This window comes from Alternaria conjuncta (genome assembly GCF_024043145.1).
Source record: "Alternaria conjuncta strain BMP 0040 chromosome Unknown scaffold_6, whole genome shotgun sequence".
Lineage (NCBI taxonomy): Eukaryota > Fungi > Ascomycota > Dothideomycetes > Pleosporales > Pleosporaceae > Alternaria > Alternaria conjuncta.
The window spans coordinates 1,336,084-1,363,864 of NW_026250095.1; the positions used below are offsets into that span (position 1 = coordinate 1,336,084).

At 52.9% G+C, this 27,781-nt stretch overlaps 8 protein-coding genes across 8 annotated transcripts; 4 read left to right on the forward strand and 4 right to left on the reverse strand.

Moving 5' to 3' along the window:
• Positions 1–339: 339 nt before the first annotated feature.
• J4E85_004850 (uncharacterized protein) lies at positions 340–2,038 on the reverse strand (the record flags this gene model as incomplete). Its single annotated transcript, XM_051469102.1, has 3 exons — positions 340–1,605; positions 1,659–1,855; positions 1,996–2,038. The coding sequence occupies 3 exons, from the start codon at positions 2,036–2,038 to the stop codon at positions 340–342; spliced, it is 1,506 nt and encodes a 501-aa protein (XP_051327317.1).
• Positions 2,039–2,814: 776 nt separating this feature from the next.
• On the forward strand, positions 2,815–4,336 carry J4E85_004851 (uncharacterized protein; the record flags this gene model as incomplete). The annotated part of the gene is made up of 2 exons (XM_051469103.1): positions 2,815–3,854; positions 3,907–4,336. 2 exons carry the CDS (start codon positions 2,815–2,817, stop codon positions 4,334–4,336), a joined length of 1,470 nt encoding a protein of 489 aa, XP_051327318.1.
• A 2,678-nt stretch (positions 4,337–7,014) lies between these two features.
• On the forward strand, positions 7,015–8,081 carry J4E85_004852 (uncharacterized protein; the record flags this gene model as incomplete). Its single annotated transcript, XM_051469104.1, has 2 exons — positions 7,015–7,741; positions 7,813–8,081. The coding sequence occupies 2 exons, from the start codon at positions 7,015–7,017 to the stop codon at positions 8,079–8,081; spliced, it is 996 nt and encodes a 331-aa protein (XP_051327319.1).
• A 1,217-nt stretch (positions 8,082–9,298) lies between these two features.
• On the reverse strand, positions 9,299–9,724 carry J4E85_004853 (uncharacterized protein; the record flags this gene model as incomplete). Its single annotated transcript, XM_051469105.1, has 3 exons — positions 9,299–9,417; positions 9,528–9,588; positions 9,644–9,724. 3 exons carry the CDS (start codon positions 9,722–9,724, stop codon positions 9,299–9,301), a joined length of 261 nt encoding a protein of 86 aa, XP_051327320.1.
• Positions 9,725–10,545: 821 nt separating this feature from the next.
• On the reverse strand, positions 10,546–13,807 carry J4E85_004854 (uncharacterized protein; the record flags this gene model as incomplete). Its single annotated transcript, XM_051469106.1, has 3 exons — positions 10,546–11,757; positions 11,806–13,626; positions 13,679–13,807. 3 exons carry the CDS (start codon positions 13,805–13,807, stop codon positions 10,546–10,548), a joined length of 3,162 nt encoding a protein of 1,053 aa, XP_051327321.1.
• A 674-nt stretch (positions 13,808–14,481) lies between these two features.
• Positions 14,482–19,292, forward strand: J4E85_004855 (uncharacterized protein; the record flags this gene model as incomplete). Its single annotated transcript, XM_051469107.1, has 4 exons — positions 14,482–14,977; positions 15,069–18,792; positions 18,845–18,949; positions 19,007–19,292. 4 exons carry the CDS (start codon positions 14,482–14,484, stop codon positions 19,290–19,292), a joined length of 4,611 nt encoding a protein of 1,536 aa, XP_051327322.1.
• A 1,858-nt stretch (positions 19,293–21,150) lies between these two features.
• On the reverse strand, positions 21,151–21,786 carry J4E85_004856 (uncharacterized protein; the record flags this gene model as incomplete). The annotated part of the gene is made up of 3 exons (XM_051469108.1): positions 21,151–21,323; positions 21,383–21,614; positions 21,667–21,786. 3 exons carry the CDS (start codon positions 21,784–21,786, stop codon positions 21,151–21,153), a joined length of 525 nt encoding a protein of 174 aa, XP_051327323.1.
• A 5,380-nt stretch (positions 21,787–27,166) lies between these two features.
• J4E85_004857 (uncharacterized protein) lies at positions 27,167–27,781 on the forward strand (the record flags this gene model as incomplete). The annotated part of the gene is made up of 3 exons (XM_051469109.1): positions 27,167–27,253; positions 27,418–27,430; positions 27,480–27,781. The coding sequence occupies 3 exons, from the start codon at positions 27,167–27,169 to the stop codon at positions 27,779–27,781; spliced, it is 402 nt and encodes a 133-aa protein (XP_051327324.1).

A 27,781-nucleotide genomic window follows, 5' to 3' on the forward strand; every position in this document is an offset into this window, starting at 1 on the left:
TTTCGATTACCGTTGGTTGGACTAACTGATGCAACACTCGGATGATCTGCGGACTGGAACTTTGATTACAGGTACGGCTATTGGGTACAGTGGTGCCATCATGAGAGTTGGGGCACGCGAACGCCCCGCTGCGCATGTGTGGGATGAGCTGGAAGACGCGTATGTGGAAGAAACTTGTGGGCTGCATTGATAACTATGGAGACTCTATCGATGGAATACTGTTTGCTGGGAAGGATGCCGGATGTACCGTTCCTGATCGGTCACTGTCACACTTTTCAGGGCCCGACCCGACCCAGCGAATTTAAACGACCCTGCATAACGAAGTGCGTACCCGATGATCTATGCACTGCCACCAAGATCCAACATGCCCTGGAAGGCTTCGTAGTCTTGCAAGGGGTTGTTGTGCTGCTCTTGCGCTGCGGAGATTGCGGGATCAGCCACGATAGCCTTCACAGGCGAGTCCGTATCCGGGCTGTGCGGATAGGTATTGTCCCACAGCCTGCGGATGATCATAGGCGCTTCGTTTTCGTGGTCGACGAATGCTCCAGGGATACGTGTACGAGGTACGTCGGCCGTCTCAGTCACACCAGTCACAGGTCGGGAGCTGGATCTTGATCCATAGCCGCTACCGTCGTAGAGCCCAGTATGCTCGCCCCAGGAACTATCACGCTTTCCCATCTTCACTTCCTCGGCGACGTGCCAACTTGGGTCAACATCCAGATATGCTGGAAGTTTTCCAGTAGCAAACGCCTCATTGAGCTCGCTGTCAGACACAGAGGTAAGCCCCGCATCCCGAATAATAGCGCTCAATTGTGATGCCAGCTTCTCTTCTTCTGCGGCAGCATACCTGATTGGCGTTTCATTGTTCCATCCACTGTCGTCGTCGTCATCTTCATTGCAAAAGGCAAGCAGCTTGATTTTCATGCGACACTCTCCGTCTGCTCGACGGTAGACGCTTGCCTGGTAGCCATTCTCAAGGATAAGCTGTGCATGCTCCTTTGGTGTCCTGTCTGTATTCGTTTCATTGGAGACCTTGGTGGTCGCATCCTCTGATGGCTTATCCGGGTTGTTGTAGACTGGCGAGTTATCGATACGATCTACCCCAGACGGATCCTCTCGGGCTGATGTCTGACCTAAGTCTTCGCTCTTAGCAGGAAGTGAAAAGCAATCGTCGATAGGCAGATAGTCGGATCCTGGGTTTGGAAAGCGAACGAGGGGCTCATTGAAGTAGACTGCAGCTTCCCGAAGACTGTCAGACAGAGCGCTTTTTGTTGAAGCTGGTTTTCTCATCGCTTCCAAACTTGGTTCGTACGCTTGGGTGTATGCTGGTGGCGAATGAATCATGGTCTTTTCTGAGTCCAGAATCTTCTGGATAGGTGCTGGTGATAGTGGAACAGTTCCATCTGGTATGAGCGATGAATCCGCAGGCGATTGCGGGATCTGTTCATAGGATGGTGGGACCGGTACCGGCGAGGAATGGTGGACATAGAGACTCGAGGTTCGGGGGTCCATGCGGTCAAGATCGAATATTGGTCTGTCTGGGGGAGACTCCTCGAAGTAGAGTAAAAGCGATGAGTTGAGGCGGTGCTTCGGGGTCAGCGGACTCTAGAAGACAGAGAGTCAGTGGTCGTTTCTCTGTTGTAGGGAAAGATACTTACACTATCCATGAGGCACTCTGATATATCAGACTGCTTGGTCTTGGTAGGTGAGCGCAAGCTGCGTAAAGAGCCGATGCTCCGCAGCTTTTGCTTTCGCAACGAGCCCATTAGACCTTTGCGCATTGATGGACTCTCTCTGATAGGCGATTCGTCGCTAGAATCAGGTATAGTTGAGCTCGCGACAGGCGAGGACGGTCCTGGAGTCTCACAGCTTGGTGCATTGTTCTCGTTGTGCTTAGCGGAGCAGGGTGGCGAGGGACTTGACAATGTCAGCATAGCAAAGCAGAGATAGGAACATCTCCGACTCACGGAGCTATACTCATTCGAGAGAAGATACCGGTAAAGCTCCTCTTGGCACTGATGATGCGATCAAAAGGCATGGTGGCTGTTCGTCACTATCCCAGTCCTGCACTGTAGGTTCGGCAGTGTGGTTGAGGCTACGGGGTTAGTCGAACGGATGAGGCCACGAGTGTGTGGGAGCTGTTGGAGTCGGCGCTCTTGACATCTGATCCATGTTTGTTGATATACACGTCTGGTCCTGCCGGGTTGACTCTGTGTACTTCAAGGTGGCAAGTTCCAAGAGCGTATGGTGGTTTTGGCAGGATCAACCCCTCTACAGATCGAGCGGATGCAGACAACGCGCTCATAGAATACTCTGAACCCGTTTGTTCTAGGAGAAATAACTCCAGGTATCATGTTCGCTGGTATGATGTTGAAGAGACCTGTTCAACGAGCTCGTTTCTCATGATTCCCGTAATACCTAGGTGGAGATGCGGTATGCTTGGGGCTTCCCGAGGTCGTGCCGTTGCTTGGACATGACAGGTATTGACATCGTTTACTGCAGTGGGTATGATTGCTTGATCAACGATGGCCACTTGTGAGGTATTGGAGAATGTACGTTTAGTCTGGGGAAGACGTTGACGAAAACGCCTGGCTTGAGCTTGCACGTGATGACTGTGGGCCGTGCGCGGGACCCTTGCTTAGCTCTTTCACGTCGCGGTCCTTAGCATTCCTGGAGTGCAAGAGCATCGCTAACCACCGACACCGCCCTTCACCAAATTTGCATCCGAATCCCGAAGTTGTAGTTGCAAACACATCGCGACAACTGCTGCTAGCTTGACCTGCGCCACATCAACGCCGTTTTCGACCAGCCACAATGGCGCGCGGCCGCCCATCGCGAGCTGCAGCGCGTCGCAGCACGCCTGTTCGCAGCGCAACACCCCAGCAAGACAGCGACGAGGATATGATAGATGCACCAGAATCGCGCGCCGACACACCCAAGGAAGAGGAAGAGGATGCTGAATCAGCAGCTCAGGGAAGCGACGAGGAAGCCGCACCCTCTGAGCGTTCACCTTCTCCAGCAGTTATCCAGCCGTTTCCGCGCAAGAAGCGTCTTGGTCGCCCTCCTAAGAACAGGCCGCCGGACTGGAATGTCATCGAGCCCGACAACTCCGAAGGCGGCACACCCGTCAAGCGCAAGCGGGGACGGCCGTCTGGTGGAGGTCGAGGAAGGCCTCCAAAGGGAGGGCCGTCGCATACCACGCGCGTTCCTATAGACAAAGAGGGCAACATGATGGACGTAGTCAACGATGAGGTTGACCTACCAGAAGATGAAGAGGGCGAGCAGAAGGTCGACAAGCTGGGTAACCTCATGGGTGGACGAGACTACCGCGTGCGCATATTCACCATCAAGGGCAGGGGCGACAGACAGTACATGTTGTCGACTGAACCGGCTCGATGCTGTGGGTTTAGGGACAGTTATCTGTTCTTCACCAAGCACATGAAGCTCTACAAGATCATCATCGACGACGCTGAGAAAAGGGACCTGATCGACCGCGACATCATCCCTCATTCCTACAAAGGTCGTGCCATCGGTGTCGTCACAGCACGATCTGTCTTCCGCGAGTTTGGCGCGCGCATCATCATCGGCGGCAAGAGGGTCATTGACGATTACTACGTTACAGCAGCAAAGGAAAGCGGCGCAGTAGAAGGTGAACTTGCAGACCCCAACGACAGGCTTCCACCTCCAGGAGAGCCATACAACAAGAACCAATACGTCGCTTGGCATGGTGCCAGTAGTGTCTATCACACTGGTGTGCCCAGTGTACCTACTGCAAATGGCAAGCCTGCCCCTGGAAAACGGAAGGTCAACATCACCTCTGCCAACTGGCAATTTGAGCATGGTCGCGCTGCAAGGTATGCATAACTTATACACCTATCTATGACTACCAGGACTAACATACCCTAGTCGATTCAACTCGAACCTCTCCAAGCTACGGAAAGCAAATCTCACGGGCGTATACGACCCACATACCAACCTGATGTGTTATCCCAAGGTCACACAACCCACCCATGCACGTTGGGAGGAGGTTCCTGCGGAAGAGACCGACGTACCTCCACTCGTTCGTCGCAAGTATCTCGTGGTCGACTCGGTCTTCCAACAACCTCCCTTCGCCGGCCTGGGCATACCTGGGCCCGACGGTGACTTCGTTGACGTCGGTACCAACGGTCTACCGACCCTGGACGACGAGGACAAGTCGAACATGAAGCCCGAAGAACTACAAGCGTTTGAGCAGATCAAGGCTGAAGAACAAGAGTGGCGCAGCCAATGGGGCGGAGAGAGCACTGACGGTGCGAGAGTGAAACCGAAGATTGGTTTCGTGGGCGTTCCGGTTTGAGGCATTCAAACTACATTGATGTCTTAAAACTGTTGTGCTCACATAATTTCTTTAGATACCACTGCTGCTTCCAGGACGGGGCGAGGTTGCGAACGATGTAAAAATAGTTGCCATACCTGAGGCTGGGGGTACGACTCGATACACCTCAGTATATGCTTCCTCTTGACAGCAACAATCTCATCGGTCATGGTTATCAGTCTTTTTACCTTCGGCGCATCTCGATTCATTGTTAATCATGTCGGTGTTCGATTGGTGTGCTACGTTCATGTTAGAGGTCTACGGTGACCATAGATGGAGTGACAGGTGCTCCTTGATAGAGAAATGCCGAGATACCACTATCTGCTTGTTCACAGCCTGGTCGTATATGCCTTTTGGATGTCATGCGACAGCGAGTGACCGCCTTTGCACACAACGTGTCCCGTTTTCTGAGGTCGATACTTGACTGGCTTTGTGTATGCAAATTTGAGGAAATGATAGCACGGTCACTCTTTGATCGTGTGTGTGTAAGCTGGACCTGCAATCTCCGAGCATTATCTTATCCTTCATGCTGAGTCGCTCGATTGCCCTAGGTGGCTCTTGTTTACTTCATGAGTATTCCGGGCATGTCGCTGGGTGACTAGTCATCTGAATCATTTCTCGATGGCCGAGCTGGGATAGGCAGCAGTCTAACGCTGCTTGCTTTGCGACTATGCGGGCATACAGACGCTTATCGAAGTGATCTAGGCATCAATGCTCAGAATCTCAAGAATACACATTGCATATGAAACACATGCACACATGACAATGGTTATGACAAAGACTATCGAAATGACGTTTGTGGTTATACTGATTGCTCGTTGTATGCTACGGCCTGAAAACGTACGCATGACGACGAGACTTCTTTAATGATGCCTAGCATAATTGCTGGCACTGTGTGCGTGGCAGCAATGGTCTCGTTGACGAGGTCGGCGCCTAGATCAGCTTTGCTTTGGTTTACCAGATTCGATATACACGAGAGCCGGTTCGTCCACAAGCTTCTTGGTTGTCGCCATTGCGTGGCCCGCATCGAACGAGGACGCGTAGGCGGCAGTATTATTGCTGTGATGATCTGGTACTGAGACAGCTACCCAGGGGGCAATGATCGCGGTCGTCGTGAGCATGCTCCCCTTTTCGTCTCTCGGATCGTGCCGTATTGGCTTCATGAAGGTCAGCCGACATCCTTATGATTTCTCACGATGAACAGGAGCCATTTGCCCCATGGGAATACTAATCAGAGCCGCACGTAGTCCTGTACAGCTCATTGGAGCATGCCGTGTAGGCGGTAGTATTACTGAGGTAGATCCCATGTACTGAGTCAAGAACGCGACGAGTAAGATCTGGACCGTTGGATTGGAAGCGGTTCCGATGCGATAGGTCCGAATTCTGGTGCCTGAAACGGTGACGAGTCGGCCTGTGGAGCAGCGCACGATGTCCACGACAAAGCACGCTCGAGACGCTAGCCTAGTATTACGCAACCCGTCTTTATTCGAGACTGGAATCCTGTTCTCCAAATCCTGCGCATTCAGTCCATTGCGTAGTGGCAACGGACGATGGGACGACCAGACGACGATAAGGCAAAAGTAATTTCGGTGCCGCATGATGATGAGTGCGGCTTAACGAACCACCGGCTTGTCATTTCTTACTACCGGAGATCCTCCGTCTCACATGTTCGTGAAGTCCGAATGGAAACAGCCAGAAACCCACCAGGGATGCGTTGCTTGAATAAAGCCGGAAACCAAGGGCCTCGTGTGACGCTTCAGTTTGCATCAGCAATAAATAAAAGAAGCTAAGGCTAAGCTTCTATGCACATTCCCGGTGCTTCCACGAACAAAGGAAGTTTACCCCAGGTTGCGCAAATCTTCCGGCAGTAGGTCGCACTATGGAAGGTGGTTGTAGATTGCAAGGTTGTGTGGGGATATGAAGATGTATGGGTGGAATGCTTAGCGACGCGGCCAAATAGATTGCAACTATGGGGTGCAGGTGCTTCGAGAAGGAATGGCTTCGGGCCTTCATCTACACGTGCCGTGGGTGAAGTATACGAGCATATTGCACGCAATAATTTGTGGGGTGTGCGTGACTGTGAAGACGGTGCGGAGGGAGATGGATGCAGCGCGGCGTAAAGGCGTATTGGGTTTGGCTGACGGCATCTTACGACATGCTACATTGAACTTGTTTCGTGTCGCCACTGAGGTGCAGCGAGTGATACAGGTGGGTCGGTGAGAAGGCTAATATCAGCTTGTGCTACGCCGCGACTGCACGTCGGAGTTGGATGAGGCCGTTTACGCCTGCTTCAGAAGGGGGCAGAAGGCCGTGGAGGAGCGGCGCCGCCCTCTGAGACTGGTAGCGACGGCACAGCGACACAGGAACGAAATCCGGGCAGCTGTAAGACGACTGCAACACACTCCCCTGACTTGGGTCGTGAAACGATGGACGGCCCGCGGCTGATGGCTGAGTTCCTAGCGTAGGGGGGCGTGTGTCGGAGTGGGCACAATTAGCTCGGCCCCGATGCGGGCAAGCGTTCAAGGGGTCCAGAAGTGCGCTTGGCAGCTGCCTATTAAAGGGTCCGTAGATGCCACCTGTCCTCAGCGCCGCACAGCCCGGGTCCTAGTGATAATCACCCACTATGCCCACTCAGAGCTCCATCCTACATCGACTTCACCATGGCTCAGTACACCTTCGACTCTAGTCTCTTTTCCCAAACCATCAACAACTCCGCCATGACTTCCACGCCCCTTCCCCCACCATCAGTCGAGGCCATGCCTACTACTATCAAAATGGAGATGATCGAGAACTACGACCACTCACCCTCACCCGCACACCACTCGTCCAACTCGTCGGAAGCATCACAAACACCAGCGCCCGAGAGCAATGGCTCAAAACCCGTCAAGAAGCGCAAGTCGTGGGGGCAGGTGCTCCCCGAGCCCAAGACCAGCCTGCCTCCACGGAAGCGGGCCAAGACCGAGGACGAGAAGGAGCAACGACGCATCGAGCGCGTAAAGCGCAACCGCCTCGCCGCCCACAACTCCCGCGAACGGAAGCGCCAAGAATACGAAGTCCTCCAGACCGAGAAGGACGAGCTCGAGGCCAACATGCAAGCCTACAAACAAAAGATGGCTGAGATGGAGGCCGAGCTGAGATATTTCCGCTCCAAGTACCCCGGCGAAGCACCTCAACCTGTCTTCGACCTCGCTACACCACCCCGCGACACCTTCGACACCATCTGCCCCGCGCAGATCCCCACCTCCTTCCCCAGCCCAGAGTCAATGGACTCGATGGACTCACCCCGTGACTCATCGTGCCAACCTGAGACTCCCCCATCAAGCTTTGAGGCTTCTCCCGAATTCGACTCGACACAATATCCTGCCGCGATATTGTGCGACCTGCCGTGTCAGTCGACTTCGGGGGCCTCTCTACGGGCGACCTGGGCCTACCTCTCTCTCTTCAACCTTACGCTCCAGTCGACGAAAAGTCTGTCGTCATGGAGAACTTCTTCGACTTCGACCCGTTCCCAAAATGCAGTCCAACAACGACTGCCCCAATGGAACCCCCTTTTAGCATGGTCGATTCTTCTTCAGTCGATGCCTTCGGTCCAACATCCTTTGACCACGGTTCTTACTCAAACTCTTACGGCTTTCTTGACGGCTTTGATGCAAAGTTCAACGACTTGCAGAGTGCCTCTGGCGCAACTTCGGTTAGCGACGAGGCCCTCGCAGCGGGACAACTTTAGCACTGACGCCATCAAGAGATCCACCAAGGGGGCGAAGAAGCAAACCGAGTTGGTGGATGGTGGCTGTGGATCACGAATGATGAGGTCTTCCAGGCCTAGACAATTGGGTCGGCGTAAGGTTCGGTCATTGAGGTTAACAGGGGCACTGGGTTGGGAAAATATGGAGTGTGGCATCACTACCGGGCGTCGGACGGCGTCATGAGCGTGTACACTCTTGTAGCAACAGTTTCGTTTTAGACTTGGTAACCATTCTGGATATCGCTTCCTGGATAGGCTATGGCGGACAAAATTCACCAAGGGCTGGTGCCTTTATCTAGCCAAATACCACGATCTACCACTTCATTACTTCCTCCCATCGTGATGTTTCTCCAATGTTGTTGATGCTCTACCCTTTCACATGTGCTTTTTGTTGAGTACCAAAGTTCCCCACTGCCGCTCCACCAGGGCCACCGATTCTCCACGATTCTGCCCCCTTCCAGCTTCCCACGCTAAGCATCCCAACCCTCCGCTTCGGACTCCGGCTCAGCTGAGGCGAGACTGACTTCGCATGCAGGCTGACGCCAGCCGCCTCCACTCAAAACTACTTGCCCAGCAGCCACGATGACATGAGAACCAACTTATTTCTAGGTCGCCTAATGACGTGACCGGAGTACGTACACAGGGTCTATTCATAGGCCGTTACGGCTGTCTGGCTTCCGTGGACTCCGTCAATAGGAATGGCGCAGTCGAGTAACACGACTCAGCTCGTCCCGTACCTATGATAGACGGACGAACGTGAAATTCGGCCTTCGCGATTGTGCGTGAGGTTTATCGGCCTTCGCTTACAAGGTCTACTAAGCCATCAACACCATTTTGGCGTCGCAGGGAACATGGCATGCGAGAACAGCATGTACACCGCACGAGAATTCACACCGCGTTTTGCTTTGCCCCACCAACACAGGAATCTAGAACCACATGCTGTTAAGAAGATCGTCTTTGAGTTATTTGACTTCCATTCGTTACTTTCGTAGCTATCTAGGGGGCCCACGCCGCTTGCAAGCATGCAATGCAATGCAACGCAACTACCGATGTTACTCGCAAAAGTCCGTTGTCACTTGTAGATGTTACTCCCTTGCTTTGCTTTACTAGCTAGCTAGCCAGGCCCCTTGCTGGTACCGGGGATGTTCTCCCTAGAGGCCGAGCGCATGTCTGGCGCTCTTCGCTCTGGTGCTGATAGCTTATTTGGTGACCTCGTCGACAGGCGCGGGCTTGTTCGAGTCGGTGGCGGGGGCGCCTTGGCCGGTGTGGCCTTTCTTTGGTGCAAGGCCGCCGCCGGAGGCGTTCATGCCTTCGATAGCTGCGTCGTGTCAGTGCTTGCGTCTTTTGCAGTTATGTTTTCTTCCTTCGTTGTGGTTTTGGAAAAGAGCTTGGGATGCGGAGAGGGGTAGGTGGGGCAGCGAGTCGTACCTTCGCCCTTCTCGATTTCAGGCATGGGAGCAACGTTGTTCTTGGTGTGCTCGAGGGTTGACTGGTATCTGTTAGTCTCCAGCCTGAGATGTGCGATGGTAGATGAGGGTACGTACGTCTCCAGAGGCGCCGTGGACAGCGTCCTTGCCGACCTCGATGGGGCCGTTGTCTGAGGATCCGTCTCCGTTGCGAGGCATGATGAAGTATGTGAGTAAGGTTTGGTTGGTGTAGTAGTAGTTGGGCTTGAGCTGAAAGTAAGAGCAGTGGAAGATTTGTGAGTGTGAGTATGAGGGGTAAGAAGTTCTCGTCGCGATCAATTTGTGTCATCGCGATGATGTATTTTGCTGTGATGTCATGGTGGAGAAACGTACCTGCAGAGCGGGTCACAATCACGTACAACACTGCCTCACGATCATCATGAGCTCGAGTTTGTTTAATGAAGACTTCATGAAATTAGGTAAAAGAACTCGCAGTGGTGGCTGCATAGGCATGTATCTGCAACGGCTCGTAGAGCATGATTGCATCGTGTTCTTTGAATGATGCGTATGTAGCCCGGGCAACTCAGGCATCCTTGTGAAACATCAAACCTTAGGAGAACTCTTCGAGAGACTGAAGCTCTGATTACCATTTCTTGGTCGTCTGAGAACCGATTTCCTGTGATTGGTCCCTGCCATGGCTTTCCAGGTGGTCGAAGTACGATGGGTTCTGGAGTTGGGTGAGGCACGGTGCAGCCATGTGACGAAACTGCTACGCTGGAAGCCAGCTGGGAAGCTGCTGGGTGCGGAAGGGATGGCTGCGCAGATCTCAATGTCTGTAGCGGGCGCAACACCTGCTCTACATCAGACGACAGTGGGGCAAGATACGTCTGAGATATGACCGAAGTCATGCTGGAGAGCATCGAAAGTTCTTAACTTGAAACTGTAAGGAGTACCGTAATTATTGATTTTATGTCAATTGGTAGGCCAAGAACAAGGCGACAGCTGCGAAATATGCTAGACATGCACATGCAACCAGAAGCCTATCTTGCGCTTCTGACCCATCCGACCACACCAACACTATATCCTACTAACCCACCGACCCTTTCACGTTCCCTCTTTGCCTCCTCTTGCCACTTCCTCAATTCGCCCACAAGCTCAGGATCCTTGACCACGATGTCTCCATGTAGTCGCAGGAACACACTCATCCAAGCCTGCACCAGCTCGTAGTCTCGACGTTCTTGTAGTCTCGCGGTCAACGCCTCAATGAACGTTCGTAGCTCAGTGTAAGGCTCCGTCGTGTCAAGGGTGCGAATTGCGATGTCAGCAGCCGATGGAGGAAGGGAAGAGAGGTGGCTTAAGAGAGGTGTATATTGGCCAGTCTCGGTCGCATGTGCGAGGTGACGGCTGAACACATCGGTAGCCGTGGCGGCGCTAGAACGCGAAGCAAGCGCGGAGCTGGAGATGCGAGACTTGGGGTCTTGGTCGAGTGGTGCAAGAGCAGTGTTGTCTGCTCCCTGGATTTGATTCTGACCAAGGGATGGGAGGAAGAAAGGGGCCTTCTCTGGGGCTTTGGGAGCTTCCTTGGGCTTGTTGCGGGCACGGATGACATCGAGATGTAAAAGTGTCTGCCAGCGAGACTTCGGGACCAAGCTGAGTGTTGTGATCTTGTCGCTGAGTTGGTCCATGACTGGCACTGTAACTTCGTCCTGATCTTCGTCTTCTGCCTGCTCTTCGGTCGCAGCGTCAACGACTGCGACACCACCCTCGCCAGATGCTGTCGGCGCATTCACTTCGACAACATCATTTTCTGTTATTTGGCGGGTTGACACATGGGTGAAGAGTGTTCGGTTTGTCCAAATGTGCACACCAACCTCGCCATCCAGTCCAGTAGCGAGGAACTCGCCCGAAGGTGAAAAGGCCACTGTGTTAACCTTTCGGCGAAGTTTCATGGCGTCGATAAGATGGCCCGTCGGTAAGTCCCATACCCTGACTGTGGAGTCAGAGGCTGCAGAAATGATCCATCGGCCGTCGCTTGAAAATGTGTAGTCGAGAGTCTGCAACGCGGCATGGGACTTCGATGCCCATAACTCTCGAATGAGTTTCTTGGTGGTAATGTCCAATACACGGATTGAGCCATCGTCACAGCTCAGTGCTATCAGATCACTGTTCCGGTGGTAGCGTAGACCGTGAATCTTCGTCATGGGGTACCAGTCGATCTCGTGAAGTAAAATGCCGGTAGCAAAGTCCCAGAACTAAAAGATATTTAGTATTGACCAGCAGTGGGAGAAAAAGTTACTCACCTTAACTTTACCATCGTCGGAGCAGCTTATCAGCGTACGGTTCAGGCCATCTACGGCAAGACCAGTGATAGCTCCTTTGTGTTTGCCTTCGCCCTTTACAAACTTCCGTGGCGAATATTCTGCAAAGTCCATAGCCTCCTCGGCCTGTAGCTGTCGGAGTTTGTATTGTTTGGCTTCCGCCGGAGTGAGTCGAGCGGGAAACCTGCGACGGAATTGGCCAGACTGCAAGTTGTACATATCAATGGAGCCACCAGCGGAACCTATCACAGCAAATGTGCCGCAGGACGAGATTGCGACGCTCTTGACCTCTGTAGCGTCGCCTGTCTCGAATGCCCATCTACCAGCCCGTTTGCGCCCCCAGAACCAGGTTCTCGCAGTCTTGTCACCAGCGTGTCCTGTGACAATGCTCTCCCATCCAGTCATGTTGACCTCTGTAGCTTTCTTGTCCTGGCCCTTGACCTTGGATGAATTGGTCCAGATGCCAGATACGCCAGGCATCGCGCCCATGCCGCCGTCGCGGTTGAGAGAACAAGCCATGCAGGTGATGGCTGGCGCTTTCAGGTCTTCCAACTTGATATGGTGCTTGGAAGTCTCGGCGTTTCCGTTCAAGAGGCCCATCTTCTTCGCTTTCTTCTGAAGAGCACCCTGGCTGAGCTCTGTGCTTTGCCCGTCGCGTCGCAAACTCCAGCCCCACAAGCTTCGGTCTTGACTCGAGCTAAGAAGCCATTTGCCGACATCGTCGGAGCCATCTGAATTGGAGGGGAGGAAGCGAAGAGTCGAAACTGGCGCAGCATGGCCGCCACGGGAATGCAAGATGTGCGGTAGGGGCGAGAAGGGGGTTTCGTCGAAAATCCATGTCTTTAAAGAGTTGTCCAAGCCACTCGACACAATTACAGCCTGTCCAGCGAGGAATTCGATCTTGCTGATGCCGCCGCCTACGCCTCCACTGACAGCCGGGGGTGGGCCATGAGCTCCGCGCAGAGTACCGGTCTTACGACCGCCTTTGTTCAGGTCCCAGAAGGTAATGTCGCCGCTCTGAGTACTGGCCGTGGCCATGACACCGTCTTCACGACCATCGTCGCCAGCACCCAGTCCGTCGGTCCGGAAGGAAATTGATGTCACTGGGTATTTCTGCGAGCCACCTGTGTTCAGGCGCATAACCTCCTTGTCGGCGCGAATGTCGTGGATTGTAATTGGGCCGGACTTGTATGCGATAGCGAGGAGGGACAAAGCGGGCGTCGGCTGTAGGGCGGTCACAGAGCCGAAGTCTGCGGCTGGCGGGAGAAGCGTGTATAGCAGCTTGGCAGTGCTGATGTTCCAAATCTCGACAGAGCCGTCCTTTCGGCCTACGAATATCTTGTTCAGATACGTGGGCATGTTGCAGATGCAGCCGGAGAGGTCACTGGACGATGCGCCGTGGAGGGTCGTGTAATGCTCGCGGGTAGCTGTCCTCCAAACCTCGATCTTGTACTTGCCGCATCCTACTATCCATTCTCCGAGGACGACCAATTTTCTGATGCGCTGTATGCCGCCGCGTGGTATCTCTAGCTCAGCAATCTTTTTCCCGCGCTGGTATACCCACACGCCGCGCTCGTGTTCTTTCTTGTAGCTTGACCAAGCTGCAAAGACGACCTTGTTCCATGCTACTGTTGCAGTAATCTCCTCGGGGGTTTGCGGTCGAGTTATGAAGACGAGATTGAGTCCGCGCTTGAGATCGTACGTTTGGAGAGAGCGGCCGACCGAGGTAGTGATCTGGAAGGTCGTCTTGCCGAGCGGGAGTGCTGTGAAGGGAACACTTGTAGGCGACACAAGGCCAACTGTCTGTCATGGGGTCAGTTCTGCGCAAGTGCTTGGTTGCGCTGTGGAAGCTTACTCGGAACGGCGCAAATATCTTGGACTGGCGGATCTGCGTTGCGACGTGCTTTTCACCTTCGTGCCGTGTCCTCTGACGCTTGGTCACTGGGCCGCTGCTGGCACTCTGCTGTACCTTGGGGCCTGCCATGTTGGGTGTAGGTTGGGAGAGGACGACCGGGGCGCATGCATCAACTGGCTGGTGTTGCAGCCGCGAACGCGACCAGAACTTTTTTTGCGGAGATGAGATGATCAGATAAGATTAGATTAGATCGCGTGACGGCGCCAAGCGATCGACTCAGGGTCCACCGCCTTGCATAGCAAAAAGAATACCCATAAGCTTCCATGCTGGCTGGTGAGTTATGCTTCAAATTGCAGCTCAGAACCACGTCAGCGATAACGCGCTCACAAGACATCTGGATTATCTCGACTATGACCGGCATCGTCTGATCATCTTCCAAAAACATGGGGACGCGGAACGGGGTACCCCCGAAGCCTAGGTACAAGTCAACCTGGGCGGGCGCCGTTCCGATGTGATGTGCAACACGTGGCGCGCGTGTAGCCTCGCTGCAGCCCGAAGGTGGACATCTAGAGCTCGAAACGGCACAGCATATGCAAGCCTGTCCATTAAGATCGTGGCATTCGACCATGCTGCCAAGTTGCGCTGAGTGACGTACCGTGTCGTGAAAGTGTTTCGCATTCTTGACGTCTAGAGACTCAACTTCTACTGCGCTCCGGAGAATGAAGACGTTGTGAGGATACTGTCGCCAAACGTCTACTGTCCACTTCCCCCACGGCGCACGGGTGCAAGGCGTACCGCGAAACATGGAGCAGCCACTATCCCGCACAGCCAGTTCCGAGAGCACACGATCATGGCGACAGCTCTCCAGTGCGAGCGGCGCGTCCGCAGGCGGCCAAAAGGCAAGATCGAGCGAGCCTGAGACGGGCGGGCGCAATGTAGAGCGTCCCAGCGTGTCCGTCCCCTCGCTCGGTGCCGCAGCGATTCGACAGAGCCTGCCCGCACGCCGCCCGTCCAAGGCATCTGATAGCAGCATCTTTGAGTATTTTGGACAGGCCTGGTCTGGCTCCGCTCTCGACGACTCGGATGCCACGCCCACGCTAGAGAGCACCCGGGGAAGTCTTGCAAGCGCCCCAGTTAATCCTCTGCTGCTGCCGGATTCTTTCCGACAGCCGCGATCTGACGCGGGCACTGCAGCAACAGAGTCGAAGCGACTATCAATATCCTCATTCGTTTCTGCCATTTCCAACCGCGGATACAGTTGGAGTGGAAAAAGTTCCGTGTCGGGCTCAGAACCAGACGGTACGTACGTCATGGGCCATCACGGCCGCGCCATGAGCTTTTTCACATGCACACTCCAGACAGTCCAAGTTGACCCACTGACCTCACCCAGCCAGGATGGACAATCCACACGGCACCACGACGGCCACCTCGTCGCTCTCCGTCACTACCTCGAGCCAGAATGGCAGTCTCGGCACCAAAACCTCGCCCACGCAATTGCTCTTCCCCCAAGACCAGCCCGCCAACGGCCAGACAGCGAGCCCCAACACCGCGCCGGCCCACCCCGCCTCTCCCCACGCCGGGCAGCCCCCTCTGTCGACGCAGCCCCGCCGCTCAAGAAGCCGGACAGCCCAGAGACGCATCAGCGGAAGCACGGCGACCAGCAGCAGTCCGGCAAGCCGGGAGATGAGAGAGAAGAAGCCGACCAAGGGCATAATCGGCGTGTGTGCGCTCGAGTCAAAGGCACGCAGCAAGCCTGCGCGCAACATCTTCGGCAAGCTGGTGGACGAGTTTGAAGTCAAGATCTTTGGCGATAAGATCATCTTGGACGAGGCCGTCGAGAACTGGCCTGTCTGCGATTTCCTCATCTCCTTCTTCTCCGATGGCTTCCCACTGGACAAGGCAATTGCCTACACCAAATTGCGAAAGCCCTTCTGCGTGAACGACTTGCCCATGCAGCAGGTGCTGTGGGATCGCCGTCTGTGTCTTGGTATACTGGATAAGCTCAACGTTCCTACGCCGAAACGTATTGATGTCAGTCGCGACGGTGGACCCAAGCTGCCATCGGCCGAGTTTGCGAAAGCCCTGTACGAAAGAACAGGCCTGAGGCTGGAGGGACCCGAAGACGGCACTGGTGGAGGCTCCCCGGCACCGAAATCCGTTGAACTCATCGACGACAACAACACGATCCGCGTCGACGGCGTTACCCTCACCAAACCATTCGTTGAGAAGCCAGTGAGCGGCGAAGACCATAACATACACATCTACTTCCACAAGAAAGATGGAGGCGGCGGCCGGAGGCTGTTCAGGAAGATCAACAACAAGAGCTCAGAAAAGGATGAAACTCTCGAAGTACCTAGGGGCATCCTTGAACCGACAGGCAGTTACATCTATGAGCAATTTCTTCAGGTAGAAAACTCTGAGGATGTGAAAGCATATACGGTCGGACCAACCTTCTGCCATGCCGAAACAAGAAAGTCACCTGTCGTTGACGGTCTTGTTAAGCGCAATCCTAGCGGCAAGGAAGTCCGCTATGTTACTAAACTCAGCGAGTCCGAGGCCGCAATAGCAGCCAAGATCTCAGAAGGTTTTGGACAACGAGTGTGTGGATTTGATCTACTGCGCACTGGAGACCAGAGCTATGTTATCGACGTCAACGGGTGGAGCTTCGTGAAAGACAACGGTGACTATTACGACAAGGCTGCCAACATTCTTAAGGAGATGTTTTTGAAGGAAATTGCGCGAAAACAACGCAAGGACGCCGCTCAACACGCGGCTGCAGATGCCCAAGCTGGTACAGATAGTGCTGGCAATTCTATAAAGGGCGCCTCAGGCCATCGCAAGACGCTTGGAAAGCTGTTCAAGAGTCCGAGCATGTCAAGGGTGGGCAACCATGCTCACAACCTCCAACATATGCGGCAGTCCAACACGATGCCTTCGTCACCTGACACATCACTCAGCTCTACGCCCATAGCATCCTCACCTAGTTTCGAGAAGCCCAACCCCGCCTCAGTACTAAGTCCCGCAACAATCACCACTACCTCTACCTCGACTCCAGAGGGGCCAATGTCGGAACCCGAGATTACGCTTCCGCCTGCCTTCGATGACGATGATGACCTGCATCTTGAACAGGAAAGGTCAATGTCGGAAGATCATCTGGAGGTGCCTCCTCCGGCAACCGCGGCGCAATGGAAGCTCAAAGGTGTCGTGTCAGTCATTCGCCATGCGGACAGGACCCCGAAACAGAAGTTCAAGTACACTTTCCATTCTAAACCATTCGTCGACTTGCTCAAGGGCCACCAGGCTGAAGTATTGCTGATCGGAGAGATAGCGTTGCAGAGCGTGAGTGATGCAGTCAAGGTAGCTCTAGATGAAGGTCTCGAGGATACTAAGAAGCTGCGCGAGCTGCAACTGTATCTGAACAAGAAGGGCGCTTGGCCTGGAACCAAAGTTCAGATCAAGCCCATGTTCCGCAAAAGACGTAAGGAAGAGTTGCTACCGGGAGAGACTCTACCCGAAGAGGTACCGGAAGCTCCACAGCCAGAGTCAACAACTGCTGAGGGCACGGAAAAGACTGCCGCTGCCGGCGAGGACGAACCAGAGCTACTCAAGAACCGAAGTGATTCCATGTCTGGCGTCACATTGTCTCGCATCACTGCGCAAGATAACAACATGGTCCTTGATAAGCTCCAACTGATTATCAAATGGGGAGGCGAACCGACGCACTCCGCTAGACATCAAACGCAGGACATGGGCGCGAACTTCCGCAACGATCTTTTGCTGATGAACAGGGACGTATTAGATGATGTCCACATCTTCAGCAGTTCAGAGCGACGAGTGACCACCAGCGCACAAATCTTCGGGGCGTCATTCTTGGAGAAGGAGCAGTACCAGTCCGAACACATCTCAGTACGCAAGGACCTTCTAGATGACTCAAACGCGGCAAAGGACGTCATGGACAAAGTCAAGAAGAAGCTCAAGACCTTGCTACGCGCAGGCGACAAAGCTCCGCCTCAGTTCGCATGGCCAAAGGACGTACCAGAGCCATACATTGTCGTTCGGCAGGTTGTGGATTTGATCAAGTTCCATCAGCGTGTCATGAACCACAACTTCAAGAAGATTGAGTCAGAAGCCATTTCTTCACTAGCTGCATTGAACTCTCCACCATCGGAAGGACAAACGACAGGGCAGTCTCAGTACACTAACGTCAATCACATCCAAACACGCTGGTGCTGTAATGAAGGGCCAGAGTTGTTCAAGGAGCGATGGGAGAAGCTGTTCAAGGAATTTGGAGACGCAGACAAAGTCGACCCAAGCAAGATCTCTGAGCTATATGATACTATGAAGTTCGACGCTCTCCATAACCGCGCCTTCCTTGAATGGGTATTCACTCCCGATGCCAGCTTTGTGGATGAAGACTCGGTTGCAGACGGATCGAAGCAGACCACACCCGACAACAGCTCAGCCAAGTCTATACCCGTCGGTCCGACACCGTCAGATGCCCAGCTTAAGGCCGAGGCAAAGGAGCAGAGCGCGGAGAAGACCCATGACCGCGGTAGCCTCTCCCACCGTATGGGTTTCAGGCGCAAGTCTGAGATTACCGTCAAAGCCCCAGCGCCTCCGTCCTATGTACACGAGTCTTATTTCAAGCTGTACTCGGGTCTGGGTACTGCAGCCTCCAAAGCGCAAACCGATGCGAGACTGGTCAAGCTGCGCGAGATGTATCACTTGTGCAAGGTTCTGTTCGATTACATCGGGCCACAGGAGTACGGTATCGAGAGTGAGGAGAAGCTAGAAATTGGCTTGCTCACATCGTTACCACTTCTTAAAGAGATTGTTGGAGACCTAGAAGAGCTGCAGGCATCGGACATGCCCAAGTGTTTCTTCTACTTCACCAAGGAGTCGCATATCTACACACTGCTCAATTGCATCCTGGAGGGCGGTATCAAGACCAAGATCGAACGCAATGCTATCCCAGAGCTCGACTACTTGTCACAGATCAACTTCGAGCTGTACGAATCGGAAAATGCTAGTATTGACGATAAGCCGCATACCTTCAACTACAGCATTCGCATTACTCTATCGCCAGGATGCCACGCCTTTGCTCCGCTCGATGTGTAAGTCAAATGAATCTATGCAATGCAATACGAAAATCGCTAACATGGGCAGACAACTGGACTCACGCCATATGATCGGTTTTGCACCACGTCGCAGTCTCACTCTGCACCAAGACTGGAAAGAAGTCCTCGAGACTCTTCGGGCAAAATTCCACACGTAAGCGCATTCCACCTCCCCCAATTTACGTTGGAAAACCATACTGATGTGTTCTAGTGTCAAACTACCCAAATCCTTCGTCGCCATTGACCTCAGCGAGAAGGTTCCCGAAGCTTTTGAGCGTAGCAGCAGCGTGAAAGGCAAAGAGCACAACATGACCGAAAGCGAAGAGCGCGGTAGATCAGATGAGCGAGACGAAGACGCCTCTCACATTCCTATTGCAGATGCACATGGCAACATTCTCAGTCCAGGAGAAATCGTGAGCCCGGAGCGCTTGGCGCTAAACAAGGAGATCAGCCCCGCCGGCTTGCCGCCGCCGGCGATGGATGCTGAGAAAGAGTAGAGATGAGAGCAGTCATTCGCTTTCAAATTGGGAGGCTGTTTAAGCATTTCGCATTCGTTGCATAGACTGGTGTTAGTGGGTGGCGTGTGGAGTCTGCACAGTATGTGGCTTCTACAGCAGTTTTGACCGCATCGCTAGCATTTTACCATATCAATCTGCATACTGATGAATGGACTCTGATTCCCGCTCAGCCCCGTTCGGCGCTCGTAATCATCTTCGAGAATATCAAGCTCCATACTGCCATCTGTCTTGCCTGGAGCGCGTCCTTGTACATGGCCGGATACTGCCACTTGGGAACACTCCAGAACAAGAACGCGAAAACCCATGTTCGTCCGATGAACGCGCCGAACCAACTCTCTTTGACTGACTTCAGCTCTCTCTGATAACCGAATGCAGGCAGGGAATGCTGCAAGAAGACCGTCTCCGCCAAACAAGCGAAGAAGTTGATCATAAACCACCAGATGTCTGTCCATCCATCACGACCTATCTGCCAACTCACAACCCCATGAGATACCCCAGAAAGCCCAAACACGACAAGAGCAACAAACGCTTTGCATTCGTAGGAGTCGGAACGGAGGTTGAGCTGGCGAGCAAGAGCTCTTCCGATACACGTATACGGCTGAAGAGCAATCTTATGCCAGAATCGGGACCAGAATGTTCTCAAAGAAGTAATAGACGTCGGGTTTCCAAACAGCGGAGGCCAATCACAAGGACGGTCCAGGCCGATGCTGACAAAGGAACTGGCCAGTATAGCGTTGCTTCCGTCTAGGTACACCACACTTTGCCAGATCCAGAGGGCCGAAACGTAGGCCCGAATCAATAAGTCTCGTGTGGTGACGTCGTGCCAGCGTCGGAGTAGCATTCGTTTCTCCGGAGCGACGTCCTCGGGATAGATCTCGCCGAAGACTGCGCCAATGAGAGCGGGTAGGATCTTGAAGTTGATGTAGTAGTATATCGGCAGTTTTACTAGTCGTAAGAACAGGAAGACTGAAATACGTTGACTGGAGTTTTCTGTATCGCTGGTAGTGTTGGAGTCCGGACTAACACCGATGAGTTGCGGATTACCCCACAAGCGATACGTTGCTTCCCAATGGTGTCGCAACCGAGGCAACCGACTGAGGGGTGGTGAAGTAGCAGGCAGGCGCGGAACGGGCCATTTCCGTATGTAAAGTAGACAGAACACGTGAGGAATGTTCAGCACCATGGCTTGGGTCCAGAGACTTGTTAGGCCGGGTATCCATATGAAGTGCGTGGAGGATGTGATGGATAGTGAGGCGAAGAGGAGGAAGAAGGGTAGGAAGCAGTATCGATGGGCTTGGCTGTGGCAGTGCAAAGCGAGGTGGAATATGAGGATTGATATTGCTAGGTAGATTATGGGGGTGAAGAGGTTGAGAAGCATGGTGGCGTGGTGTGGGCGAGGTTGGTGGAGGAAGGAGCGAAGTCGTTTGGGGCTTTGCCTCTTCTTATCGGCAGAACATCCTCGCAGGCTGACGCAGATTGTCAGCATGGCTCAAGAGGCCACACAAATAGGAACAATCTATCAGCGGGTAGACCTGGTCCTTGGATCTGGCAATGCAAGCGAAGGTTCATGCATTAAAGGTGTACCCCGCCTGAACCTCTTCTTTATTGCAACCCCCACTTCATTCCTAGAAGGTTTTATATCTTCATTACGGTTCAAGTGTCAAAGGGAGCTGACATCACATCATAGTCAACTAGAGCTTCTTGGCCAAGATTCTTTTCTACTTCAGTGCATGTACGTACAACCAAACGAGTGTGTGATCAACCGAAAAGAAAGCTACAACAGTTCAACCAAGCGGACTTCTATCAAGAGCTTGAGAGTAAGATCCGGGCGTTACATCTAAGTAGGCCTGGCATCAAGCGCATCCTGAATAGCCTGAACGTCCTCGTTGGAAAGACCAGTGAAGGAGATGGAGTCAGTTCCCTGGGGTACAGGGTTTCCAGCGTTGAACTTGCCAGTAATGACAGTGGCCAAAGTCATGCATGCAGGGGGAATACCGCTGACGAGAATGACTGGAAGACATGACGTTAGTACATGGATATGTCGCAGTAATAGAGCAGATCGGACATACCACCAGGACCGGTGCCCTCGAAAGTCACGTCAGCTCCCTTGAGCTGATCGGCGCAGTCTTGCCACGCGGTTCCAGTGCCGAATTCCTCATCCTGGCGCTTAGAGACGTAGCTGTGAAGTCCAGCCCAGTTGTCGCGGGCGTGAATGACCTGGGTGCCATCGCGGGCCCTCTTGCCGTTAATCGCAGTCACGACGGTGCCGGCGACGGTGCCAGCTGCAGAAACAGCTGCACTCTACATCATGTCAGTGTTGTCTACATTTGTGGTGGCGAATGGATGGACTTACGGCAGCGCCAATACCTGCAGCGGTAGCAGCAGGAATGGCGGCGAGAAAGGGCGCGGGGCAGTGCTGGGCCAATGCCAAAAGGGCAATGGGAGCAATGAGGCTTTTAGCGTTGGAAAACATATTGATGATATTGGGTTGAAGAGGTCTTTGCTGAATCTGTTGCCTTGGATGATGAGAATATGTGCGTGCTGGAAACACAGTTGTACGGTGGACCAGGCAGGTTTTATACCTGGTCTGCCTTCCCGGATATGATATTTCAAGAGCTTTCCCTTCAGGCTGCCCTTCAGGTTTCGACCGAGAAGCTTACTTGCATGTAAGACAGGTGCTTCGTTTAGTGCAGCAATTGGGGGCTGTTTGGTCAAAATGCTCCGTCGATGATGTGATTCAATGGTTGCAACCTATCAAGGATGGAACGGATGAAAAATGTGAGACCATCCACTCGTATCCATGATGTTGAGAGGTGATCTTAGGACCCCCAGGGCTAGGTCTTGCAGAAATGGAGTAAAACATTCCCGAGATACCTTTCCGGTGAGGTATTATCCTGAAGGCCATCGAATTGCGTGATATGATCGTGTCTTACCATCCTTGATAGATTTGGCGTAGGACAATCGTATCATAGTCGTGGAATAACGGTTACAAGGTGATGGTGCCAGTAGATCGGAGCTACATATCTTTACCAATGTAAATCTTAACCAGCTACACGGGGTTTGAAACGGTTACATTCTGTGTGCGTATCACTATGTTTTACTTGAATACCCATCAATTGAGCAGCGTCGATGCCTAGGTACCTTCAAGTGGCATCTCGATGCTCGGTTGACAAGCTTCTCATACGTCCAATCGGTGTTGCCGCAAAGCATGTCATCTTATCAGAATGGTATAGACGACTGTCGCTCAGGTAAAGAATCTGTCTTACATCAGTACAGTTCGGCAAATTCCTTGGGTTAGTACGCACAAAAATATCCCCCTACAAGATCCATGATCGTGTATCATCTTACGTTGGAGGTGCCTGACGCGCCCCACCTCATCACTAAACAGGTCATCAAATTTATCCATGGCATCTACATGCGTATACGAGACACACAAGACTTGTGCAAAGGATTATGGCTAAGATTGAACTGGGACGCTGACATTCGGGCTTGTGGAGAACACAGATACTGAGAAATGAAGCCGGAGGTGAGCTACTGTTGCGCTAGCGAACAAATATGACACCAACTACGAGCAACAGTATGAGATATTTTGCCTCAACGACCTTCTGAAGTGCAATTGAAACCCATCCAAGGTACGGTATGTATCCCACGACTAGGCCCATGATCTCGTCTCTTGTTACAAACGTTCGCCCATCAGGATACATGGGAACATCATCGACTTCATTATTGTCACCTTTGGTGACTATGAATTGTCTATGTTACGTTAGATGTGATGTCGCCATGCCGAAGCTGTGAGAATATCTTACCTTGGCGAGGAATTATCATCATCTCCACCAATGTCAGAGACTTTGATCGCCCGATGAACCATTGGCAAAGCTCTGCCAGCAAACCATACGACTGGTATTTCGCCAGCTTGAATGCGGTTGCTCCGATTGGAGAGCAAGAGCAGATCCCCTCTATGAAAAGCGGGTGCCATGGACTCTGAGATGACACATACCATTGGCACTGAAGAAGCGGTAAGAGCCGAAAGCCCTTTCCACATCACCAATGGTGTGCTCAAAGTGGTCAAGATGGGTAAGAGGCGCAGCAGATAGCAGCGTAATCGTCCGCTTTGGGATTGCTTGGCCGTTCGTCGAGAAGATGCTGGCATCTCCATCGTCCAATGCAAGCGGTCGATGAGGAAACGGGTTGGCGATCACTTGCTCGAGGATGTGCGTATCAGGATGGAGCTGGAGTTGCATACCAGAATGAAGCGGTGGCAAGAACATGATGTACGAAACGCCCAGAGTTATTGTACTTGCTCATTCTCGAGAAGCGATGAGCACGATACATCATGCCGTAGTCTGAGGTGAAATCGCTGACTCATCTCCGTTTCCGGTACCCGCAGGTGGTATTCTCCGTCTCCAGAAAAGATCTGCGTTGAAGCACAAACAGGAAAGCGTCTGGGTAAATGCAGCTGGCAGCCAGTCAGCGTGACATGGCTTGCAGCAACATGAAATTTATAATCACCGAGACATTACCCTTGCGCTATCCTTGATACCAGACGCATGCCGCGAGTCCAAGTCGTCTGCCGAGGAGGCAACAAGAGGTGTATGTGGATAATCCTGCCCTGGCGGCTTATGCCGAGACCACGTGCTGATGTACAAGCGGTCCAGGCAGCGGTTAAACCGGATCACGATGCTTCGAGGGTTTCTTGTGTAAGGGATGACATTGCAGATCGCGTATAGCGAGTCACATTGTCTTAGCCAAGAGTTGCTGAGTTGCGCAGTTAATTCTTATGGCGCATGCGAGTTCCGACCTGCATTCTTCTCATTCTTCACCGAGAGGTTGATGAGGCCTGCCCATCTGTCTTGCCGCATTGTTCAGCGTTTGCGACTGCGAATACTCGCACCCTGCTTACCCCTCAAACCTTTCGAGATCCATTGTTCAGTTGGCAGTCGACATGGCGGCAGTTCTCGAGTTCTGCTCACTTCCTTTTAAGATCTCCGATGCCCCCATCGCGAATGAAGAGACCAGCATCTATGTCAGATGCCACGATCGATTGTTTTCAAACGTCACCGTTGTGGATAAGAAAGGCCAAGAGCTCTTCGTGGGAGGAGGACCTGGGCCAATGAAGTCTTGGTCATGGCGTCGACAGGTGAAAGACACTTCGGGTGTGCCTGTCTTCGACCTACGACATCACGGGTCGGCAATGAAGAACCTCTGGACGGTGGAAAGTCCAGATGGTCAGCGCATAGCGGAGCTGAAACACGTCTCTTCTGGCCGCCGATCGGATCTCGATATGGTCGTTCCCACCGGAAAAGACAGGGAAGACGACGTGGTGCTGCAGGTTCGGCAGAAGGACCAGAGTGCAATTACGACTAGGGTATTCTCCAAAGACGTCTGCATCGCCGAACTGCTGTTGCAGGAGTCAAACGATATCTCCAACCTCAGTCAAGTTGACAGAAGCTCTTGGAAGGTTCGGATTGCTGGTGGTGTAGATCCAGCAGTGGTAAGCCATCTATCGATCTTGGATATGGATTGAAGCTAATCAGTGATTCAGATCTTGATCATAGCTCTATGTCGGGCTGAGATGCATCATGTATGGAGACAGTAGTACCTGGTCTGAGAGCATCGTCGCTCAAAGTGTGGAGATCGTGAAGAGCTCGTTGTCGGGAAAGCATCAAACTGGCCATGGCGTTTCGCTTGCGCCAGGGTGTTTGTGAGGCCTTAATGTTTCTTCAGACCCTCGTTTCGCTGCACTGCATGAGACGCAACCACCTACGTAGATGTTGAACGACGGCTTAGCCTAGTCAGTGAAGTTTACCAGCCTGGTAACTCATTTACCAATTCATCGAGTTTACTGGAGGGTTCCTTCTTAGTTGACAAGTCGTGTATCTGTAGACGTCGTTGTAGACGTCGTCGTAGACGTTTGTCGAGCGTTTGTTGGGCGAGGTGAGTCAGATGGATCGGAACCAGATCTCAGTACGATAGCAGGTGTGCCATTATTCCTTCCTACTCTTCAGTCGCATAACAATGCGACTTGTTGCGATGAACTTTTCCTTCTTGGCCATATGTCTACGCGCGATGTCTACGCGCGCAGACCCGACTGAACAGGCGACACACCCATACTCAGAATACGTTTTGCTTCCAGCCCAAAGATCTCGCGAAGAACAAGGGCGTGGTGAAAATGATGAACAGTCGATACTTGCGCGCTTTGGATGAAAGAGGGGTTAGAAGGGTCCACGGGTCTCAGCAAGCGATAAAAAAAATGACGTTCGTGGATAAGAAGGTCCGAGAGTAGCTCCGGTATTTAGCACACCTTGAACTAGCAACCCCGGATCTCCAATACAAGCTCGAAGCTGTAGTGGAGTCCACTTGTTTCATTTGAGAATGTGTAAACTACTCTACATCTAGGCGCTGAAGGCTCATAGCATTGCTGATTGGCAGCTTCGTGTTCAGAATGGCATGATTTCGATTCAAATTCATGTTTTCGAGAACACGACCGTGCACATTCCTGCCTTCGGTTGCCCCTCAACCAGCTAAACTCGAACTAGACCGATTTGCTCTCTCCTCGTGGCACCAACACCAAGCTGAAGAAACAGTATGGTCTGCGAACTTTACAAGATGCCGACCTCCGATATGTTGTTGGCTACCTAGGTACCGTCACCTGCTGGCGCCGACCCTCACGCCCACCGTCGCTTACTCCTTACCGCTGGAACACTCTGAAGCGCGCGATCAAGATCCGCACGGCTTACCAACATAAACCATTCCAGAATGCCAGAAATCGTCAGCTTCGGCATAACGGACGCCATCCTGTGAGGTCTCCTAACAACAATCGCTCGCCCTAAGCCATTTGCGCTAATCGCAATCTTAATCACGACCGTCTTCTATGTTTTTCTCCGAAAAGTCCGGCCCCTAAGCCTCGCCGAGGCCGGTTTTGATAGCATCAAGAGTCTATAATCTTACTGTTGAGGTCTTTGGCGACATTTAGAATGAGCTGCATTGCACTTGCCATTATCTATCTGCTAAGGCGCCGGTGGTCGAAGTCTTGGAGGCAACTATCGTAGGGGAGGCTGTTGGTGATCAAAGCTCCTGCGGCGAACGCTCTGTCCTCTCACTTCCAAAGTTTACTCACGAAGTGTTAACTTGTGGGCTTCCGGTGATGCCCTTACCGTGTTTAAGTTTTCGCGTTTGCAGTCCGCATTAGGTGGCGTGCGGCAACCTACGTGGTACAATACTTGCCCAAAGTTATATAATGCTCGGCATTCATGTTGTTTGACGAGGGTGATTGAGTTTGTTGCCCTAAACTCATCAACGTCCCTAACGTCAGCTTCCTGCACCGTCTCACACCTGACGACGTGCTGGTATCGACTTGGGTTTATTCGGGCCGTGCTCGGGTATGAACAGAACACGGCGGTCGCTTTCGCGACAATGGAGTGCGCCTTTGGTTCAGATTAGTGCCTGCCCAGGTGGCCTTGAGTCGGGCTGGTACGCCAGTACCAATCAGCAGTCTCTCCAGCAATTGAGCCGATCACCGGCTTACTTCCGATCTTAGCCCAACACGGATCCAAAAAAGGGACGTGCGCGCCGGATTTGGGATCAAGCATGTGGATCGGCTTGTCTGTGGAGAAGTCTGCCAATAGGGAAGTCAAATGGTGGAACGAACCGCCAATCAGGTAGGGACCAAGCATGCTTCAGCTGTAAATTGGCAGCCATCGTAGGTCTAGGTCTCTGGCAGGGCGCTGCCACAGACCGGCGGATACCTTCAAAACCATGCTTCCCCTCGCGGCTTCCATCTCGTGTCAGTCTAAAGCAAACCTCATCGTTGATCACACTTCACAGTCGCTTTCAAGTAACCAGACTTTGCCAACATGCGCTTCTCCATTATCGCCGCTGCCGCTGCATTGAGCTCTACAGCTCTGGCCCAAGGTCTTCTTGACCAGATCCCGCAATGTGCTGTAAGTTATCGACCATAACTACCCGCGAACGAAAGCTAAAGAAAACGCAGCAAGCCTGCTTCGGTGGCAACTTAGGCAGCTGCGGTGCTACTGACATTGCATGCATTTGCGAGAGCAAGATTATCGACGCTGTGTCTTGCTGTGTGTTCGCTACTTGCTCACAGTCGGATATCGCTGGTATGTCGCTTGCCATTTCGCGTCCCGTCCCAGCTAACAAGTATCACAGCGACCACTCAGTTCGGTGTCGAGATTTGCAAACTCCAGAACATCGACGTCAACACCCAACCCTCATGCCCGTCTGGCAGCGCGACAGCATCCGGCAGCGCGACACCGTCTGGCAGCGCGACCCCTTCTGCGGGCAACTCCTCTGTCACACAAGTGTCTGGCACCGCCTCCATGACCCCTTCAGGAAGCGCCTCCGCCACTTCAGCATCAGCGGCTGGCAACACTGGAGCAGCGCCAATCCAGACCGCAGGCGCGGGAGTCGGTCTTGGACTTGCCATGGTCGGACTGCTCGCTGCTTTGTAG